Source organism: Lipotes vexillifer, unplaced genomic scaffold, assembly GCF_000442215.2.
Source record: "Lipotes vexillifer unplaced genomic scaffold, Lipotes_vexillifer_v1.1 scaffold71, whole genome shotgun sequence".
In the NCBI taxonomy this organism is placed as follows: Eukaryota; Metazoa; Chordata; class Mammalia; order Artiodactyla; family Lipotidae; genus Lipotes; species Lipotes vexillifer.
Window position 1 is genome coordinate 7,380,726 of NW_006793703.1, and position 10,402 is coordinate 7,391,127.

At 41.4% G+C, this 10,402-nt stretch overlaps 2 protein-coding genes across 3 annotated transcripts in view; both read left to right on the forward strand.

Moving 5' to 3' along the window:
• Positions 1-31, forward strand: part of WEE2 (WEE2 oocyte meiosis inhibiting kinase) — a 22,297-nt gene extending 22,266 nt beyond the window's left edge. The window contains 1 exon segment of the mRNA XM_007466628.1: positions 1-31. This exon segment is cut by the window's left edge and continues 8 nt beyond it. Within this exon segment, the coding sequence (XP_007466690.1) occupies positions 1-31 (31 nt within the window).
• A 6,254-nt stretch (positions 32-6,285) lies between these two features.
• Positions 6,286-10,402, forward strand: part of SSBP1 (single stranded DNA binding protein 1) — a 9,359-nt gene continuing 5,242 nt past the window's right edge. The window contains exons 1-5 of one of the 2 annotated variants that reach the window (XM_007466630.1): positions 6,286-6,329; positions 7,005-7,071; positions 9,064-9,124; positions 9,780-9,920; positions 10,126-10,213. In XM_007466630.1, the coding sequence (XP_007466692.1) occupies positions 7,048-7,071; positions 9,064-9,124; positions 9,780-9,920; positions 10,126-10,213 (314 nt within the window). In that variant the 5' untranslated portion in view covers positions 6,286-6,329; positions 7,005-7,047. Of the gene's footprint in view, positions 6,330-6,997; positions 7,072-9,063; positions 9,125-9,779; positions 9,921-10,125; positions 10,214-10,402 lie in introns of those variants that run through there. The other variant, XM_007466629.1, reaches the window with a different exon arrangement.

Consider the following 10,402-nt stretch of genomic DNA (forward strand, 5'->3'; position numbering starts at 1 on the left):
AAGCTTCACCTGGGGGCAGTCTTCCCCATAAGAACACCTTTCACACCAACTCACCTTTTATCCCCCAAATAGATACCTACTGTGTCAACCTTTCTCTTGTAAAGGGAGAAACTAACGGACTTGGGTGCCCAAAGATTTCAAAAGCCACTCCTAATTTAGCATTTTTAGCCAAGATCCTACAGCTATCAAGACTTCCTAGCAGCAGTGGTCGTAGGTATTATCATTGGTAGCCATTTCTCTTCTCTCTTGCTACATTCCTAACACCACCTGTCAACAGTTCATTCACTTCTCAGATTTGTTGGTGCGCAACGGGAAAGCATGGACCTCTGAACTGAAAGCAGCCCTTTGTGCAGCCTGTGGGCTATGAGGCTGCCTACCTACCTATCAAGGATCCCAGGGACCCTCTGGGCAAACAGAAAGGAATTCAATTTGGTTTTGAGTTGAGGTAACAGCTTACAAGAAAGTGTGCCTGGATTTCAACATTTCCCAGGTTAGATGATTTTATTCCTCAAGGAATTTTCAGCCACTTTGAGCAAGTAGTTTTCCTACTGCATTCTCTGAATGGAGCCAACCCCTTTCTCTGATGTTGTATTTATTAAGTTAATGACTTCACCACCATATGAGGTAGGTAGAAATAAGACTCTACATAACTTCATATTTCTGAGCTGGCTATTAACTTGTGGAACAAAGCCACTGGGTAGAGGGTTCAAGGGAAATTTGATGTGGTTTGTTGTCCCTCAATCTATTTGCTTTGAGCCTCCTGTAACTGTTATAACTGGTTTTGATTCTTTGGCTGTCACCAATTTCTCCTTGATTTTAACAGAAGTTGGCTTTGCTTCCTGTGATTTAACTTATTTTATCCAAATCCTTTACTCTGTATATATATTTTTAAAGGAATAGAATGTTTGTAAATAAAGGTTTTTATCTGGCCCAAAGCCAAATATGAGTAAAGCACTCATCTTTATAAATATGTAACTAACAAAGAATAAGAAATTTATGTTGGAAACCACGAGTAGATAGGAGAGAGAATTCAATAGGCTGGTACTAACAGGTCTTGGCTTTAAGGCCCAGCTTCACGGCCCTAAAAGCTAATAATGGCCAAGCTATGATACAAAATAATGTTGGTCATAAAGGCATTTGAGAACTCCTAGTTGTGTCATATTGATGACGTTAGCCTCTTCATGGCTTGTAGGCTTTTTGGCTGCCTTGTTTTCTTCTTTTCCCTTAATCTTAAAAAGCAAATTAAGAAGTTTTTAAAATTGAATGAATCGGGCTTCTTTGGTGGCGCAGTGGTTGGGAGTCCGCCTGCCGATGCAGGGGACACGTGTTCGTGCCCCGGTCTGGGAGGATCCCACATGCCGCGGAGCGGCGGGGCCCGTGAGCCGTGGCCACTGGGCCTGTGTGTCCGGAGCCTGTGCTCCGCAACAGGAGAGGCCACAACGGTGAGAGGCCCGCGTACACAGTGAGAGGCCCGCATACCGCAAAAAAAAAAAAAAAAAAAATTGAATAAATCATTGAACAAACCATCACATCATTCTTCTGTTTTGGAGTAGCAATTTCTTCCATGCAGTTAAGTGGGGTATAGTGCTCCATATTGCCCACTGACATTTAAAAAAATGAGTCTTTATTCAGGTTTTTTTTTCCCCCTGTACTCATGTATTTTTTTAATTTTAATTTTTTTTATATTGGAGTATAGTTGATTATTCAGGTTTTAAAACTGAGTTAATTTATCTCTTGCCTCCCTGACACCAGCCATGTCCCTTGCGGTACAGTGCTGCAAGGTCAACCACACTTGACGATTTATAAGCAGGTATATTATTAAGAGTATGCAATGTATAGCCCACAATTCTGTGGTTACACTTTTCTTCTCAGGCATTGACAACTACTATTAGGGCCTATGACCCCTTCTCTACCACGTTCCTCAAAGATTGTTCTAGCACCTGAATGGACCCGATGCCAGACTGTTGGTTTCTCTCCATTTCTCTCTGCTGGGCTCCACAGTAGCAGGAAGTCACCAAAAGAGCAGGCAGCTGCACAGACACTGAGTGTGAGAGGGACTGGATCCTCAATGGGTTTGGAATTTAATCCCTTCCATTTCAGTTGGAAGTTGACCCCTGGCCTCAGTGAGAAACTCCATCCTCAGTCATGAAGTTCTGTTTCTTAAACATGAACACTGATGTTAAGGTGCCAACAATCTTGAGTTAAAGAAATCTTATAAAGAAATACTACTGTGCTTTACTAAGCTCTAACACATCTACCAATTTGTAGAAGCTATTTATCTAAAACTGTAGAAAGATGAACACTGAAAGATAAATGTCAACATTTCAGCCTGAACCGTTAGGTATCCTAAAAATCTCTGTATGAACCATACTGTCAATCTTGAATTGCATAAAAACTGTCAGGTTGAGTTTTTAAAAAAATTTAACAAAATGCAAATCAAAACTACAATGAGGTATCACCTCACACCAGTTAGAATGGGCATCATCAAAAAATCTACAAACAATAAATGCTGGAGAGGGTGTAGAGAAAAGGGAACTCTCTTGCACTGTTGGTGGGAATGTAAACTGATTCAGCCACTATGGAGAACAGTATGGAGCTTCCTTAAAAAACTAAAAGTAGCACTATCATACGAACCAGCAATCCCACTACTGGGCATATACCCAGAGAAAAGCATAATTCTAAAAGACACATGCACCCCAATGTTCATTTGCAGCACTATTTACAATAGCCAGGTCATGGAAGCAACCTAAATGTCCATCGACAGATGAATGGATAAAGAAGGTATGGTACATATATACAATGGAATATTACTCAGCCACAAAAAGGAACGAAATTGGGTCATTTGTAGAGACGTAGATGGATCTAGAGACTGTCATACAGAGTGAAGTAAGTCAGAAAGAGAAAAACAAATATCGTATATTAACGCATGTATGTGGAACCTAGAAAAATGGTACAGATGAACTGGTTTGCAGGGCAGAAATAGACAGAGATGTAGAGAACAAACATGGACACCAAAGGGGGAAAACGGTGGGGATGGTGGTGGTGGTGGGATGAATTGGGAGATTGGGATTTACATGTATACACTGATGTGTATAAAATGGATAACTAATAAGAACCTGCTGTATAAAAAAATAAATAAAATTCAAAAATTCAAAAAATATTTAACAAAAAATAGCCATAGTAACTATGGAGTATTGCTAAAATTGCTTTTGAATCAATGTAAAACGTGATAGTAATCAGTTTAAGTAATAAGTGCTGTAATTTTCCAATAGTTATGAGGCTTGAGGAAAAACTGATTTAAAAGCAAAGTGAAAACTTGATTAAAAATATCTAAAAAATGTCCTTCTACAGCACTGAAATTGTCCAAAGCTTCCTATCTGTGAGAAAGCATTGCCAACCCTGGTCTCTACCACTTGATGCCTATAGCTGAGACTTTTTTTAATTTAGGGGGCAAAAAAGGCAAGGCCAGTGCTCGCTTTGGCAGTGCATATACTAAAATTGGAGCGGTACAGAGAAGATTAGCATGGCCCCTGTGCAAGGATGACACGCAAATTCATGAAGCGTTCCATATTTTTAGCAAATATGCTTTCACAGCATACCGTGTGTATATGTAAAGATAAGTATTTAATTCTTACTGTTCACTTTTCACTGACAAAGGAAAAAAAGTGAAAACTACAGAAACTGTGGTAGAACCTTACATGCTGTTCTGGTCCCAGTTGTACCCACCTTTGGCCAGTCGCATAGCTACTCAAGAAACCTTTCCAACAGAGTTCAACAGGATGAGAATCTGAAATCACTTCCGATATCTCCTCCTAGATATTGACTGTTATATCAAGTAGTAAGTGATAAAACTTTTAATTGACAATGAGTATAACTGTGGATGACTTCTGATTTTGTTTTTAATTCTGTGGATTGTGTTTAAACAATTCCAATGTATGTTCCTGATCTTGAGATACTAAGTGGTATTGCACAGTTGTCACTTTATTGAATGTGTACAACAGTTCCATGAAGTTTATAATGCACACCCTTGTATAGCTGCAGGTGCTAGAATTAAAATTGATCTGTTATCATAAGGAAAAAAAAAAGGCAAGGCCATAGATAACTTTGTGGACTTGGGCATATATAATAGACATGTCTCTTTCTCAGCTAGCTTTGTAAAGGATGAAAGCCCTGAATTATTCCACTGTTGCAAGGGGTAATTGTAACTGATTAAAGCCATGATGCTTTCACCACTTCTCAGCATTGGGAAGGTACTTTCTGGGTCAGTGGATGAACTACAGAAAGGTTATGATTATGTTAGAGTGTGTGCAGGTATATGCACACCATGAAGAAGTTTCAGGAATTCCTCATCAAAATGCAAATTGTAGATTCTTGCAAAAGTGGTATGTTTAATTAAAAAATACATTTCAGCTACTCTTCTAGATTCTTTTTCTTTTTTTAATTTTCTAATTTCAGGCCTATTTGAGTATCCTTCTAGGTTCTATTTCTCTGTTCTGGCCTGTGGCCTGTTCTTGTTTAAAGCATAATTGCCAACTGGATATTCACAACAAGGTCCCTATTCTCTAAGAGCTCACAATCAATGAGGAAAAGGAGGCACCTTCATGGGCATTTAAATTCTAATACAAGATAGACTGAGTGTGTAAAGAAAGTGAAATGGGAGAACAAAGGAAAGACGATTTGAGTAGAGAATTTTGAAAGTATGTGGAAAGGACATCTCTGATGCTGAAGAGTAAAGCAATGCAGAAGTATTTGTCATATTGTGAAGGAGGATCTATTTGATGACAGAAGAAAATGTTTTAACTCTGTTCTTCCATGACATTATACATCTTAATATGTTTTTCTTTGTCCAAGAAAACAGCACTTGCAACTTTCTCCAGCCAACAGTCTAAGGAGAACGTGTATTGGTAACTCCTGTCTGAGAGAGAATTCAGATTAGCCCAGATTCTCCACTGAGATGTTATTCATAAGGTTATAAAAGTTTGCCAAAGGTGTGTCTATTTTCAGTTTGCATGGTGCTTTCTGCTTTTCTTTTTTTTAAACAAAGTTTTCCACACTCCTTACCCCAAAGTGTTTGTGAACAGAAAGAAAGAGGGAGAGATCTGTGGCCTAATGAAGATAGAACTTTTAGGGCCAAGTGATTGGATATGGATGAACAGATGTAAGTGATCAGTAAGATGTGTCAAAGATGATTCCAAACTTCAAGTCTGGGAGAATCTTGGTACCATTAAAACAAACAAGGAGCTTAGAAGGGGGAAACTGGCTATGAAGGAAAGGGTGAATTTGGTTTTTCACTTGACTCAACAGCTCAAGTGGAAATAGGACTTTTAAGTAGGAAATCATCAGAGGGTATGTTACAGTAGTAACACAGTGGAGTGTGGGATGCTTAATGCCTGTGCAAGACCTGAAGGCAGCATAACATGGTATGTTTCCAGGACTAAACATCTTGAAGGTGGAAGTAAAACAGAGGTAAGCGTCAAGAAATATACCAAGTAGTAAGTCATAGTCTTAAGAGTGAGTTAGGGTATGTGTTGGAAGTAGATTTTGAAAATACTATCAGTCAGTTTACTTCTGTTAAAGCCAGGAAGGTAAAATTATGTTTTTGGTAAAAGCAAAATATTTAAGCTTAAAGCAACATTGTTAGTTTTAATGCACCTAATTTTCAGATGTTCAATAGTTCTTCAAGTACTTTAATGTTCTTGGAAAGTTTTTTTAAAATACATAAAAACTTGTATATAGGGGCACACGTTTTTCCTGGTGCCTTAGGATCCTATCTGGCTCAGATACTGTATTTAATAAAATTTTTCATATTTTATTCACGAATTTTTTGCCTTAATTATGACTTTTGAAAACACTGCATTACTATTTATTTTGATTCCCATTTTTTTGGTGACCCTTAAATTTTGCGCTTTAGGCTCTTTCTCTACTTTTTCCGTTTTTTGTTTGTTTTTGTTGTTTTGTTTTTTTCTTCTTGCTTTTGGAGGCCTGAACCTTTCCAGTTTTTTCCAGAGGCGCAGCTATCCTTTGTTTCGTCCACCTTGCAGAGTCCCGGGCCGGGCCGGGAACCTCTTCAAATAGTAATTTCATTTCGCTAGGAACTTGCAAATAGGTTAACTGAACCACTTGGCTGCGTTGACTCATTCGCTCCCGCCCAGAAGAAAGCTTTCGGAGCTACCGCGTTAAGGGGGCGTGTTTCCCGGGGCGCCGGCCGGCCTCATTTCTACGACGCACGCAGCGGGATTTCCGTTTCCTCCTTCTTCTCGCGAGTCTTGCGTCCCAGCAGCAACCGGAAATGAGTTCCTGCCTGGAAGCTGTCGGAGCCTGAGCCTCAGGTGAGGGAGGGAGAAGGGGCGGAAGGCTTTGCGTGGGTCCTGGAGGCGGTACTGTGTCGGTGTGTGGACCTTGTCTTCTCCCTCGCGCAGAGGACTCCGTGGTTTCGTCGCCCCTCTCAATTCCTTTACGTTGTTGGTTGGGAGCGTCGTCATCTTGGAGAAGGGGCGCCCGCACATCTCGGCGGTGAGGCGGCGAAGCCCAGGGATCTCCTTGGTCTTTGGTGACGGGGCAGGAGGCGGTAGTTTTTACGGCCACACGTTTCAGATTGAAGCCCCGTGCTAACATTTTAATATTTATTGAGCCCTTACTATGTCTTAGGAACTGTTTTAGGGGTATTGGGTGTAACAGTGAATAAGTCCGACAGAAGTCCCTGCCCGAAGGGAACTTGCATTTTAATAAAATTTGAGAAGACAGTGGAACGGAAATGGGGATAGAATCAGGATTTTTTGGTGTGGGTTGGAGGAGGAGGAAGTTAAGAGGGATCAAAGAGGCTTGAAGGTGCGAGAGGGGCTTTCTGGGAGCAGGAGGGAGTCCTTCCCGTCCCCTGTGCAGAGCTGTTGATGCGATACGGTCTAAAGGTGGGTTGCATAAAAGTCGTGGATGCAGTTAGGCACTTGGGACTCAGTGAATTCATATTCTTACTGTAGGACTTAATTGATCTCTTTTTTCTTCAGGAAAAGATTAAAGGTTAGATTGTAAGAAAAGGAAATAGAAGCCATGTTTCGAAGACCTGTAGTGCAGGTAATCACTTCTTCGTATTAGTGTTGGGATGTGTTACTATAAGCCATAGTGATCAAATTTCTTTAGGCCTTTGCCTGCAGAGGCAAAAGTCCTTTGAGCCCACACACCTTGGTGTACTTATTTGACATGAGGGCTGGGGACAGATTTTACTTGGGTAAAGAATGTTCACTAAAGCAAAACGAAACTTCTCTAGTGTGTTCACATATGTAATGGGAATAATTACTTTTAAAAACATGTGCGTCTTGCACGTAGATCAGTTAGAGAGCATTGAAAGTCGTTGTTGATCTGCAGACTATGACAACCGTTCCGTTTTTTTTTATTATTATTTTTAATAAGACAGGTGGTTTCTTTTCTGACCACGCACCTCATGTGTTGTCAGCCTGCCTCCCCACCCCGCCCTGCCTCCTTGTGCTGAGGAGAGCAGGTGAGGTCTCAGCATCACCACACGTTTACCAGGTCCAGGATTGCTTCTCATGTCACCCAGTCAGACTCCTCCCCTGATCTCCTCAGTCAGCCCCGCCAGCCTTGAGCCAGCCTAGACCCCTTTTTGCTCACTTAAGCTCATCTGGGTGACTGTTGCACCAAGTGCTACAGATTCTCCTTTAGATCACCTCTCGCACTCATCTTGTGAAAGGAAGAAGCAATTCCTCCGTGAAACCTGTTCACATTTCCCCCGCTCTGCTGTAGAGTTGGCCCTATATTCTTGGATCCGTACTAACTTATACGTACTTTTGAAACGTATACTTTTTCATGTGTTGAAATGTGAAGCCTGGAAAAGCTATTCCTGCCTTAATACACGATTCTACAGTGTTACGATATCTTTAAAGCCGTGTATAAGAGAGTTAAATGTTTAATTTTAAAAAGTATCCCAGTTAAATTAATTCTTTCCCCATTTCTGCTCCTCCAGTAGGTCTTGATTTTTGTGTGCCCCCAATGAGGCAAACTGTTGTTCCATGAAACTTAGGAGCTCTGGCTCATCTGAGCACTCAGATTAGCACCTCTCTGGAATCATGACACAGATAGCAGTTAGCAGTTTGATCTTTAATATGTTGTAACTCACATTTTGATTTTCTTACCCACTCTCTGCTCCCAAACATAGCGCTAGGATTCCATAGCCAGAGTACCACCCCTGGAGTGGGTATTGTTTTAATTGGTCGCTTATTAACAGTGCCACCACTTGACACATGTTTCTCTGATGTAATGGTTAGCTCTCTGAACCCAGCGATGTTCCCAGTGATGTGTCCTCATATCTTGGCAGTAGCCCTTACACAGAATGTCCTTAAAGAGGCAGCAGAGGGCAGTGGGAAAAGCAGCAGCCTTGGGGTCAGACGGCCCTGGGATCTCAGCGTGACTTGCCACTTACTTCCTGTAGGATTTTGGGCAAGTTACTCTGTCTCTTTGAACTTCATGTTTCTCATCTATAAAGTGGTGGTAATTTTACATAGTTTATAGATTTAGTCTGAGAAATAATTGATGAGAGGTAAAGCAGTTAGCGGGGACTCAGTAATGATAGCTGTTGTTATCATTGAGTGCTGCTGTTACATGGCAGTGATTCCCTTTGTCTGACAGACCGATTTGGGCAGTCATATCTTTGCATTTTATCAAAGAATCATGTTTGTTTATCTTAGACTTTTTTCTTTGGTCTGTCGAAAGCATGACTTTTTCCAACATGTATTTATTTACCTTTGTGTACAAACACAGAGGCACCGTAATCAGGAAGATTGCCACAAAAGAAGCGGGAGAGGACTGTAAATGAAGTCTCTTGGGTATACTGTGTAGTACCTCCTGTGTACCTGTGGGCTTCTGCAGTAGGCTGCCCTTAAGTGTTTGCATGGTCCTCCTGGCTCTGTGTGATGGGCACACCTCTTGTCTTGGGTGGATGTATGCCATAGGAGCTGCTGACTAGATGGTGACCACGTGTGAAAGGGTCTTCTGTTTGTATTTGCCTTTCCCCCCGGATTAAAGCTGTTTTACTTATTTGTTCCACTTTAGGTCCTTCATCAGTTTGTAAGACGTGAGTCTGAAATAGCTGGCAGTTTGGTTCTCGAAAGATGTAAGTAGTAGCTGATTTCCAAGTTTAAAGTGTGTTATTTATAGCAGTATGCTGATATTCTCAGTGTTGCACAAGAGGTGTATTCGTTGGGTTATAATCTATTAATCATCACGCTCTTGACTCATATTTGCCTCTCAGATCTTGGCCTTGCCCCACCAGGCTGCAGGGCTCCTGTAAACTGGGCCCTTCTTTGTTTACCAGTCAGTTTTTACTCACTCTTGTTGTCACTTTCCTGCCAAAGAATTTCCTTGAGTCCTGTTTGGTTATCTGAGTCTTCCAAGGGTGTGTGCTATGTGGCTGAAGTAGTGAATGTTTGTGAAAGCTGTTGTTTCACAGAAACAGTCCCTTGTATTTATAAAGATATTCAGATTTGTTCTTTTAACTCTACAGACAGTTTAAAGAATTTTTTTTAGGTATTTAAAAGAAGAATTTAGATAAAGAGCTTAACGTTTGTTTTGTGGGGCTGCTTCCTCGAATATTTTCTCCTTTCTTGCCAACCCTCTTTTTCCTTCCCAACCTCTGTCTTCAACTTACTTTCAAACCTTCTAGAACTTGGGTTTTGCTTAATGCCAAGACTGAAGTTGGAGTAGTGTTTGTAGCTGTTCCGCCCTGGACATTTCTCTCAGTCTCGTTTTATCTACACATTGCCTTTCAGCTCTGAATCGTGTGCAGTTACTTGGTCGAGTAGGTCAGGACCCTGTCATGAGACAGGTAGAAGGAAAAAACCCAGTCACAATATTTTCTCTAGCAACAAATGAGATGTGGCGATCAGGGGAAAATGAAACACACCAAATGGGTGAGTACAAAAGCCCGGGTTCTTAATTTTATCAGCAGTAAGTAGACATTATTTGTTGTGAATTATCTAATTAGATACTTTTAGAAAGGACCTTCTCTAATTCTGTTCTGCTCTTTTAGAAATTGTGGCATTGGTTTTGCTGGGACACGTTGTCCTTTGGCGCTTGTCTTTTGCATTTGTAACCACATTCCCTATTGTGATTTAGGTGATGTCAGTCAAAAGACAACGTGGCACAGAATTTCAGTATTCCGACCAGGCCTGAGAGATGTGGCATATCAGTATGTGAAAAAGGGGTAAGTTGAGGAAGGAAGGATCTTACAGATTGAATGGTCTAAAACAGCGGTCCCCAACCTCCGGGCCACGGACCGGTCCTGGTCCACGGCCTGTTAGGCCCCGGGCCGCACAGTGAGAGGTGAGCGGTGGGCGAGCAGCGAAGCTTCACCTGCCGCTGCCCATGGCCCACGTTACTGCCCGGGCCCCCC